General features: G+C 39.3%; 1 protein-coding gene across 2 annotated transcripts in view; it reads right to left on the bottom strand.

The window, feature by feature from the left end:
• The window catches only part of DNAH5 (dynein axonemal heavy chain 5), a 363,993-nt gene that overhangs the window by 49,789 nt on the left and 302,010 nt on the right, over nucleotides 1–12,194 (bottom strand). For both annotated transcript variants that reach the window (XM_049861228.1, XM_049861221.1), the window contains exons 66-68: nucleotides 9,929–10,172; nucleotides 5,008–5,122; nucleotides 4,348–4,538 (exon numbers count right to left, since the gene is read on the bottom strand). In XM_049861228.1, coding sequence (XP_049717185.1) covers nucleotides 4,348–4,538; nucleotides 5,008–5,122; nucleotides 9,929–10,172 — 550 coding nt within the window. The remainder of the gene's footprint in view (nucleotides 1–4,347; nucleotides 4,539–5,007; nucleotides 5,123–9,928; nucleotides 10,173–12,194) is intronic.

The raw sequence follows: 12,194 nt of genomic DNA on the forward strand, positions 1-12,194 counted from the left end.
CGCTCCTTAAGTATTTTAGGGTAAAACATCTCTAGGCATTATCTTTAAAGCATATAACCAATCCATTTGACCATCTTTAAAATCCATTTTTGAAAAGAGCAGGTAATAAACAGATAATAATACCCAAGATATTTATTGAGCCAATCTCTACTTTATCCAGGTACCAAGCACACTATTAAATTGTTATCTTTTGTCAAGTCCATTTCAGCATATTTCCAACAGAGTAAGTGTAGCCCTGGAGTCATTTCAATGGAAATATTAGCTCATAAAATCAAAACAGATTGTTTTAACAGCAGGAAACAGTTAAAAGACTTAAAGACAAAGGCATTGTGTTGAATAAATGTTGCACCAATTTCCTTGGCAATTGTCCATTTTCCAACAAACTGAAAAGAATAAGGTACTAACCAGAACATTGGGGAAAGGTGAACCATTTAAATAAAAAGGTCTTGCTCAAAGGCCAAAGCACTATTCATTGTTCAGTAGAGGGTAACTACGTCATGAGTGCACTGCAGGAGACCTGCCACGCAGGAGACCCAGGTTCAGTTCCTGGCCGATGCACCTCAGGCACAGCCGCCATTTACTTATGTCAGCAGAGGCTTGAGTGTTTCTATGATAATGAACAGCTTTCAGCAGAGCTTCAAGACTAAGGTGAACTAGGAAGAAAGGCCTGGTGATCTACTTCCAAAGATCAGCCAATGAAAACGCTACAGATCACAATGGTTCGATCCACCCCACAACCAATCATAGGGATGTGCAGGACTAGGTAGCATTTTGTTCCATTGTACAGGGGGTCGCCATGAGTCAGGGGCTAATTCGCAGGCAGCTAACAACAACAAAATGTCATGAATATTGCCTACTCCAAAAGTGTGCAATGGGCACAAAGAATGGTTTTTAACTGGGGACAGTGGAGAGAGCCATATTCCTGAGTTATATAGCACCAGATTAAGGGTGCTCTTAATGAATACACAGCTAAGAAAATAATTCAAAATAAGTTCTCAAGAGTACGGAGAGTTACGCCATGCCCAGCATTCTTTAAACTCTTGTTCTGGAAAAAATATGTTTGGATTTTTATCATAATACTTTGTAAAAATGACACGTTTGTAAAGAAAGGTTTATATGAGTTGTACTATGCAATCATCGTGTGTCATAGCCACAGCAGACATATAAACTCATCTAGCCTGATCCACTCCCATCTTACCGATTAAAAGGCCAGTACCAAACGCTCCAAGTCACGTCAAAGAGGGAGTTCACGTCAAAGGAATGCTTTCACCACCATAACTATTAAAGGGCAATATAATTGTGTTCCATCGTCTCCTTTGAAACTGTTTCATAACGTGTTGTAAATAGTCATTGAATGTCATAAAACCAAACCAAATCTGTTGCTGTCAAGTTGATTTTGGCTCGTACTGATCCTATAGGACAGGGTAGAACTGCCCCATAGGGCTTCCAAGGAGCACCTGGTGGATTCGAACTGCCGACCTTTTGGTTAGCAGCCGTAGCTCTTAACCACTATGAGACCAGGGTTTTCAAAGGACCCCTCAAAAAATCAGTCCCAACCATATAAGTGCCAGATTCAAGATATTATAATGACTACCATTTGCAGAGCATATTCTATATTCCAGGATTTATAAAAATATGTGTAATTGCCAATGATCACACTATGTTGATTTGATTATCCTTGTTTTACAGGTGAGGAAACTGAAGCTTAAAAATGTTAAGTAACCAGCTTGGCAAGGTCACTCAGCAAGAAAGTGTCAAAGCCTGTATTTTAACTCTCACCTTCTAACTCTGAAGCCTACATATGTAATTATCTGCCAAGCTGGCTGGGAACCCTGGTGGCATAGTTGTTAAGAGCTACAACTGCTACTCAAAAGGTTGGCAGTTCTAATCCACCAGCTGCTCCTTGGAAACTCTATGAGGCAGTTCTACTCTGTCCTATAGAGTTGCTATGAGTCAGAATCAACTGAATGGCAACAGGTTTGGGTTTTTTTTTCGGACATGCTGGAATACACTTTACCGTATCTCAACCAGACCTGGACACTGTGCTCAATGTTATTTCCATGGGGAAATGCATTTCATGTCTGAATTGAGGATATCGGAGAATACTTTTCTTTAGGAAAACTCCACCAGCTGAGGATCAGAGTCACTGAGGCCAGAAACTGGGAACGTATTAAGAGTTCATTAAAGAAGGCAACTTCTACACCTACATACCTAAGGTAGCGTGACTCTAGGTCACTTATCTTCCATGTGGTCCTATTTAGGAAACTTGGCAAATAAAGGTGAGATATAGCTAAACAGCCAGAGTTAGTGACACACAGAAAGAGAGAGAGACAGCATCCATAAATCATCCATATCTAAGTTCGAGTCTAACCCAGTGAGTCTCTGTTGCTACTATAAGATATATATGTATATGTACAAGAATATCAAAGTGCATTTGTATATGTATGAATATGGACCTACGCAACCAGAGCACAGAGTGTACACATACACATTCCTTTCTTACTGCCTCCAGAGGGTAGTCTTCAAGTTGGTTTGTAAATCTACTTTTCAGGTGAAGGCAGGAAAATAGATAAACACTTATTCATTTACAGATAAATAAATAGCGACCCTATAGGACAGAGTAGAACTGTCCCATAGAGTTTCCAAGGAGCACCTGGTGGATTCCAACTGCTAACCTTTTAGTTAGCAGCCATAGCACTTAACCATTACTTCACCAGGGTTTCCTTTAAATAAATAGCTAGATAAATTTGTGTCTCATCTTTAAAGCCTTTGTTTAGAAGGGTATCATAGTAGATAGAATAGATAAAACAATTTAGAACCTGGCATTATCTTCTCAATGTGAATATAAATATTTTTTTCCACTCAGGAATGTGATAGTGAATCAACGTTTCCCAGCCCTCACTGGGCTGTACTAGTCCAGTGGGACAGAGAACGTGTCTATGAGTAATGCTTCCATATGTGCAGAATAAATATCCAGAACGCGACATCCACAATAGCCTCACTGACTCTGCCTGGCCACACTGGTTGCCTTGCTTTCCCGCCATTATATGAGGCATGATCTCACCTGGAGGCATCTACACTGTCTCCTCTGCCTCCAGTATTCTTCCTCTAGATGACCCTTGGCCAACTCCCTCTCCTCCTTGGGGTCTTTCCTCATCTGTCAATCTCTCAGGGAGGATGGCTCCATTAACTTCCATGGCCACCAGTTGCCATGGGGTCTATTCTGACTGATGGTGACCCCATGTGTGTCAGAGGAGAACTGTGTTCCGCAGGGGTGTTTAATGGGTAATTTTTCAGAAGCAGCTCACCAGGTCTTTCTCCCAAGGCAACTCTAGGTGGACTGAAACCTCCAACATTTTGGTTAGCAGCTAAGCACATTAACCATTTGCACTACCCTTTTAAAGACCCTATTAAATACCCCATTAAAATTTTAAACTTCCCCCATCCCACACACCCCGTAACTCTCCATTCGTCTCACCCATTTATTATCATCTCTCACACTACATGATTTACTTATTATTTTTGTACCCCCGCCAAAATATATACATATATATACATATACACACATATACACATACACACACATATATGTGCATATATATATACATATAAAACAAGCCAGTTGCTGCTGAGTTGATTCCGACTTATAGCGACCCAATAGGACAAAGTGGAACTGCCCCATAGGGTTTCCAAGGAGCAGCTGGTGGATTCAAACTACCAATCTTCTGGTTAGCAGCCAAGCTCTTAACCACTACACCGCCAGTGATTTCAATTCATAGGCACCCCATGTGAAAGCAGAACTGCCCCCATTGGGTTTCCTTTATGGCAAGGAGCCCTGGTGGCGTAATGATTAAGCACTCAGTTGCTAATTGAAAGGTTGTTGCTTAGAACCCACCAGCAGCTCCATGGGATAAAAGACCTGGTGATGTGCTCCTGTAAAGATTATAGCCTAGGGAACCCTATGAGGCATTTCTATTCTGTGGGGTCCTGTGGGGTTGCTATGAGTCAGAATCAACTCAACAGCACACAACAACAATCTTTATGAAAACAGATCACCAGGGCTTTTCTCCCTCAAAGCCACTGGAAGGGTTTGAACTGTCAACCTTTCACAGTTAGCAGCTGAGCACTGTAACCACTGCATCACCAGAACCCCTCCCAGCACACAGCAGGTTCCCAATAAACATGCATTGGATAAACGAACAAATAAAATATCACACATCAACACAATCTTAAATGAAATGCAAGGAATTTGTTACATTGTTATCGCCAGAAAAAAACACTGCAAAGAATTTTCCAGTAACTCCTACTTCTGCCCCTATATACAATATCTTCTATTGTTAGAGTGACCTTTAATCAGGGTGAGAAACTCTTCATGCTTGACGCGGTTCCTCTGGATGTCGATCTTCAGGGTAAGCAACAAGGTGAACAGGAATTTGTGCTCCTCATACAGCCCTCGAGCAGCATACTTATAAACCTCATAGGTCATGTGCTCGATGATATTAGCGATCCTCTTGCTGGTAACTGGGCTCTTGACAGACCTGGAGGAGAGAACATTTCAGTCAGGCTGATTCCACTGCCCTTTTCAATTGTCTACAAAAACAATATCTCTAACAGAGAATAAGTAAATTTCAAGGACCGATTCTTATTTTTCCACATCAAGAGAAAGCCTCCTAAATGTAAAATAACAAGCATCCTCTCTACATGAAATAACGTAACAGACTTCACAAGATTGTCTAAACCAATCTTAGCCACAGGGCACTAGCACTCAAAATGTCTTGAGGATTTTCTTGTTTAACAGAAACCCATGAAACCAAAGTAGAGATTTCTCTGGGCGTAAAATGACAAATCAGAATGGTATGTTAACACAGTGGTAATTACGCTAATCTTAGATTTAAAAAAAAAAAAAAAAGACTCTTACTAACAAAGGGGAAGGAAGCTGCAAATGCAAAGACATCATTCTAGCCCACAGATAAAGAATTCAGCTTGGCTTCCTGGGTACAGACATACCTGGCTAAGGAAAGGTCAAACAAGCCCAGGAACTGGCGCAGCGAAGTCTGATACATCTCATTAACCAAGCGCATTTCCGTGATGAGAAAGTAGAGGATGCTGCCCCTCGTTGCAACTGAAACACAAAGAGCAGGATCGCATGTGCTACCAGGATAGAAAATAAATGACCCATGCAAAGAGATCAGCTCAAACTCTCAATGGAAACAAGTCTTATTTATGTGTCTTATCAGTGAATATCTCCCAACAATCAGCGTCCAGATCAGTGCTCACCAATCCCTAAATCAAATTCTTATATATATATACATACAAAATTTTATTTATTTTGTTGTTGTTGACAATATACTCAGCAAAAGAATTCAACAATTTCTACATGTACCATTCAATGACACTGACCACACTCTTGAGTTATGCAACCATTCTCACCCTCCTTTCTTGAGTTGTTTCTCCCCCAATAACATAAACTCACTGCTTCCTAAGACGCTTATCTAAACATTCCAGTTGTTCCTGTCACTTTGATCCCATATATATAGTTCTTAAAAGAGCATAATGCTCAATGCAGATATTTTTTTCTGGTTAAGCTAAACTACCATCTGGTTTTAAGAAGACTTCAAGAGATATTTTTGGTTTAAGGTTTAAAGGTTATCTCAAGGCAACAGTTTCAGGGGTTCATCCAGCATTCCATGGCTTCTAGAGCCCATTAAAATTTGAAATTCTGTTCTGCATTTTCCCCCTTTTGATCAGGATTTTTCTGTGGACTCTTTTACCAAAATGTTCAGTAATGGTAGCCAGATACCGTGCAGTTCTTCTGAGCTCATGGCAAAGGAGGCAGTTGTTCACGGAGGAGATTAGGCACACGTTCCATATGCTCCTCCTACTCCTGACTCAACTCCTTCTGCTGCTGTTCCAGGCAAATAGAGACCAACTATTGTGCCTTAGATGGCCACCTGCAAGCTTTTAAGACCCCAGGCATGAATCATTGAAGTAGGAGGTAGAACAGGGGCACTAAACATGTCATTGTTGTTGTTTTTGTTGCTAGGTGCAATCTAGTAGGTTCCAACTCATAGTGACCCCATGTACAACAGAACGAAACACTACCCCATCCTGGGCCATCCTCACAATTGTTACTATGTTTGATCCCATTGCTGCAGCCACTGTGTTAATCCATCTTGCTAAGGATCTTTCTCTTTTTCACTGACCTACTTTACGAGTGTGATGTCCTTCTCCAGGGATTGGTCCTCCTAATAAAATTTCCAAAGTACTCGAGACTAAGTTATACCATCCTCACTTCTAAGGAGCATTCTGGCTGTACTTCCTCCAACACAGATTTATTCATTCTTCTGGCAATCCATGGTATATTCAGTATCCTTCACCAACACCATAATTCAAAGGCATCAATTCTTCTTTGGTCTTCTTTATTCATTGTCTAGCTTTCACATGCATATGAGATGATTGAAAACACCACGGGTTGGGTCAGGGGCACCTTAGCCATTAAAGTGACATCTTTGCTTTTGAACACTTTAAAGACGTCTTACGTAGCAAATTTGCCCAATGCAATACGTCATTTGATTTCCTGACTGCTGCTTCTACGGGCATTGATTGGGGAGCCAATAAAATGAAATCCTTAACAACATCAATCTTTTCTTGGTTTATCATGATGCTGCTTATTGGTCCAGTTGTGAGGATTTTTGTTTTCTTTATGTTGGGGTGTAATCCATCCTGAAGACTGTGGTCTTTGATTTTCATTCATAAGTGCTTTAAGTCCTCTTCACTTTCAGCAAGCAAGGTTGTATCATCTGCATATCACATGTAGTTTATGAGTCTTCCTCCAATCCTGATGCCCCATTCTTCTTCATATAGTCCAGCTTCTCAGATTATTTGCTCAGCGCACAGGTTGAATAAGCATGGTGAAAAGATACAACCCTGATGCACACCTTTCTTGACTTTAAACCATGAATTATCCCCTTGTTCTGTTTGAATGACTGCTTCTTGATCTATGTAGAAGTTCCTCATGAGCACAATTAAGTGTTCTAGAATTCCCATTCTTCTCAGTGTTATCCATAATTTGTTATGATCCACACAGTCGAATGCCTTTGCATAGTCAATAAAACACAGGTAAATATCTTTCTGGTGTTCTCTGCTTCCAGCCAGGATGCATCTGACATAAGCAATGATATCTCTAGTTCCATGTCCTCTTCTGATTCCAGCTTGAATTTCTGGCGTTTCTCTGTCAATGTACTGCTGCAACCACTTTTGAATGATCTTTAGCAAAATTTTACTTGTGTGTGATATTAATGATATTGTTGAACAATTTCTGCATTCTGTTGCATCACCTTTCTTTGAAATGGGTACAGATATGGATGTCTTCCTGTCGGTTGGCAGGGTAGCTGTCTTCCAAATTTCTGGACATAGACAAGTGAGCACCTCCAGCGCTGCATCCATTTGTTGAAACACCTCAGTTGGTATTCTGTCAATCCTGAAGCCTTGTTTTTCACCAGTACTTTTAGTGCAGCTTGAACCTCTTCCTGCAGTACCATTGGTTCTTGATCATATGCTACCTCCTGAAATGGTTGAGCACTGACCAATTCTTTTTTGTAGAGTGATTATGTGTATTCCCTCCATCTTCTTTAGATGTTTCCTTCATCATTTAATATTTTCCCCACAGAATCCTTCAATATTGCAACTTGAGGCTTGAATTTTTACTTTAGTTCTTTATGCTTGAGAAATGCCAGCATGTCCTTCCCTTTTCATTTTCTAACTTCAGGTCTTTGCACATTTCATTATACTTTACTTTGTCTTCTCGAGCCGCCCTTTAAAATCTTCTGTTCAGCTCTTTTAGTTCATTATTTCTTCCATTCACTTTATCTACTCTGCTTTTAAGAACAAGTTTCAGAGTCTCTGCTAACACCCATTTTGGTCTTTTCTTTCTTTCCTGTCTCTTTAATGACCTCTTACTTTCTTCACGTTTGACATCCTTGATGTCATTCCATGACTCATCTGGTCTTTAGTCATTAGTGTTCAGTGCATCAAATCTATTCTTGAGATGGTCTCTAAATTCAGGTAGAATATACTCAAGGTTATACTTTCACTTTGTTAGATTAGTGTTAACTTTTTTTCAGCTTCAACTTGAACTTGCATGTGAGCAATTGATGGTCTGTTCCACTGTCGACTCCTGATGGTATTCTGACTGATGATAATTGAGTTTTCCGTTGTCTCTTTCCACAGATGTAGTCAATTTGATTCCTGTGTATTCATCTGCAGAGGTCCATGTGTACAGTCAACATTTATGCTGTTGAAAAAAGGTATTTGCAATGCAGAAGTCACTGGTCTTGTAAAATTCTATCATGCAATATCCAGCATCATTTCTATCAACAAGGCCATATTTTCCAACTACTGATCTTCTTTGTTTCCATCTTTTGCATTCCAATCACCTAGTAATTACCAATGCATCTTGATTGCATGTTTGATCAATTTCAGACTGCAGAATCTGGTAAAAATCTTGAATTTTTTCATCTTTGGTCTTAGTTTTCAATGCATAAATTTGAATAACATCTGTATTAACTGGTCCTCCTTGTAGGTGTACAGACATTATCATTTCACTGACAGCATTATTATTATTAATGTTATTAGGCCAATTAACTGGGATATCCCATAAAACCATGACCCTAAATATCCAAACCAAAAAACCAAATCCCATGATGTTTTTGACTGTACACCCTAAATCTAATTCTTATTTCTCAGCTTTTTATATGTAGTCTGCTATTTCTGTTTATCAAATTATACTTCTCATTTTAGAATCCCTAGAACCCTTATCAATAAGCTTTACTATCCATTTTCATAGGTAGAAAAAAGACAATCGAAGAGATTTAAAATGTTCATTGTTTAACATCCAGCTAGTGGTGCAGCCATTTTAGGACCTCACGCTCAATGAAGAAGCAGTGCTGAACCTTATCCTCAAATTTGCAAAACAAGTCATTCCAAAGAAGATGCCCCTGATTCTCAATTAGGAGATGATATTGTTCGGATCATTTTTCCAGGAGAAATGATAAATTACTAGAAAGAAGCCAAATAAATTCCTTTAGCAGATTCCTTTAGTAACCAATGAACAACACTGATCTGCAGTTGGTGGCTAAGGCTGAATAGTTCCCACAAGACCAGAGATCCATCTTCCTAATACATAGACTATTCAGCCCACAGTGTCCTGCTAATCCCTCAGATCTCACTAATTTTCATTTCACTAATATTCATGACGTCAGATGCTAGAAAAACAAAATCCTTCCTCTTTACTTTCTAACTTAAAAATAAGTTCATTCTTGATGCATGCTACAATATGGATGCACCCTGAATACATTATTAGCTGAGTGAAACAGGAGTCATGAAAGGACAAATTTTGTATGAAGCCACTTAAAGGAAATATCTAGAATAGGCAAGTATACAGAACCCAGAAACCAAAGTTTATCAGTAGTTACCAGGGGCAGGTGAGAGGGAGGAGAAAAGGGGGACTCATTGCTTAGGCGACACTGAGCTGTTAGGGGGGACGGAAAATTTTGGAAACAGATAAGGGCGATGGCTAAACAACACGATGAACATGACACTGAATTGTACATGTGAAGAACGTTGAAACTGCGAATGTCTTTTTACATACATACATATCGCAATTTTTAAAAATTAAAAATAAGATCACAAGAAGCTTAAAGGAGCTGCCAAACTAACATGAATTATAAGCATTTAAAATTAGAAACCATTATAAAACGTTTCCAACTCAATTTCACTGAACATTTCCCAGAAGAAATGCCACAAAACCTAAACAGCCTCCGCTTTGCACAGCCCTTTGTATCACTTCTTTACTCCATTCATTTTCCCCTAATTCTCATTTCTCTTAGTTCATTTTCCTGTGATATCTGTCTTTCACTAATAAACTCACCAGGTCTGTACTCCTCCCGGGCAGAGTTAATTTGAATTTCTGTCTCAGCAGAAATCTCCAGCTTCTGTGTCACCTCCTCAGCTGTCCTTTTTGTGTTACTCAGCACAATAATGAGACTCTCGTCTTCCACCAGGGACCCCTGAGTACTCGTCAGACGGTAAAGCAAATTATCTTCGAGTTCCTTCATCCTTCTTTTGTTGGCAGTCACATCCTCCATTAGGTGAGTTCGTTCTTTCTCCAGTTCCTGTTTATTTGCATAAATAGATTTGCTTCCTTAATGAACAACTATTATTTGGATATTCCTGAAAAAGCTAACCTACAGGGCTGCTCTCAAGTTTCTCTACTGTATCATATTTGATAACAAAAAATAAAACCCAGAAAACCAATCCCAGTGCCGTCAAGTCGATTCCGACTCATACCAACCCTATAGGACAGAGTAGAACCCACCCCATAGAGTTTCCAAGGAGTGGATTTGAACTGCCGACCCTTTGGCTAGCAGCCGTAGCACTTAACTACTACACCACTAGGGTTTCCAAACATACAGGCATCAAAAAAAGAGGAGGAGAACTAATGGAGAAAAAAATTATTACTGGCAAAGTGAAATTTGCTTAAAGTATTACCAATGTCCCCATTATCATCTGTGTCCCTTTCTAAAGTCAAATCATTTTTCAAGTGATTTTTGCAATTATATTTAAGCTTATTTGGAAGATGAAATATATTTGGAGGCAAATATGTTTGTCTCTGATCAAATACAGTTTACTTCTGTTTAGTTTTTAGTCTAAAATATCTCTGCCATTGTTTTGAATGTTTATTCCAAACTTGCTAGTTGAAATTGTGGAGGACCAGGCAGTGCTTCATTCTGTTGTACACAGTTGGAACCCACTTGACAGCATGTAACAACAACAGTTGAAATAATATTCAATTGTATAAAATGCAGGTTTCCAAAAAGTTAGGCAAGCAACCTGAACTACTACCGTACCAGCTGTTGTCCAGTCGATTCCAACTCAGAGCGACCCATGTATTACAGTGTAGACTTTTTAAGGCTGTGACCTCTGGAAGCAGATCACCAGGCCTTTCTTCTGAGGCACTGCTGGGTGGGTTTAAATCGTCAACCTTTCAGTTAGTAGTTGATTGCTTAACTGTTTGCACCACTTAGAGACTCCAAAGTCTTGATATGGCAATGCCAAACTTCCTCAAGGAGTCGCTGGATATAGTACAGTTAACATGCTAGACTGCTAACCGAAAGGCTGGAGGTTTAAGCCCATCCAGAGGCACCTGAGAAGAAAGATCTGTTGATCTACTTCTGAAAAAATCAGCCATCGAAAACCCTATGGAGCACAGTTCTAATCTAACACACTTGGGGTCACCATGAGTTCGAGTCTACTTGACAGCAACTGGTAAACTTCCTCAAACACCTTTATGGAGATTTAACTCAGGACTCAAAAAAATAAACAAGTATGTATTTTCAAGGCAGTTTTTATCTCCACTGCTTGTCTGTGGTAAGAATTCTGGCATTGGTTCCTACCACACTAGGTCAATAAACCATGTGAATTTATGAAGTTGGATTAAGTGCTCCTAATCTAACTTCTAACTTTATGACCCTATGAGTCACGTGCTATAAATTAAAATTAACAAGCGTAATAAGAAAAGTGAAGAAAAGAAAGAAGCAGAGAGGAAGAGGAAGGAAGGGTGGATGAGATAGACATGTGGAAGGGCTCAGAAGATCAAGTACAATACAATATACAGAAAAGGTAAAAAATAATAGGAAAGATAAATGCCAAAGATTTTGCCAATAGCTTTAAGCTAAATAAATCTCCAGGTCATTGTAGAAGGGGCCATAAAGTACACTAAACTCCTCATTGTTATTGAACCCAGGAGAAAATCAATAGCAACTTGAAGAGTTCATACAGGCTCACCAAAGTACTCCCATTAAAATCTTCCAGATTCTAGATTTCTTTGCTTAAGACTCACAGATTCCCTAGGGGAAATGCTGACTCAGAAGAAGAAAGTTTATAAATTCTTAGGCATTTTTCACTGAATATTAAATTATCCCATAAAAAAGAAAGAAGAAACAGATATTTAGTTAAGCTTCTAGAACACACCTAATTTAACATAATTAAGCCAGGAACCTCCAGAAAGTTCACAGTGAAACTCTAGTGATAGAAACTTCCAACTTCTCACATCAGACCCCTTCACAGAACACACAGAGCTCTCTTAGATAACAAATCAGAATTTAAAATGTTGCTTGCTATCTGAGACAAAAGTT

The sequence above is a fragment of the Elephas maximus genome, chromosome 2 (assembly GCF_024166365.1).
Source record: "Elephas maximus indicus isolate mEleMax1 chromosome 2, mEleMax1 primary haplotype, whole genome shotgun sequence".
Lineage (NCBI taxonomy): Eukaryota > Metazoa > Chordata > Mammalia > Proboscidea > Elephantidae > Elephas > Elephas maximus.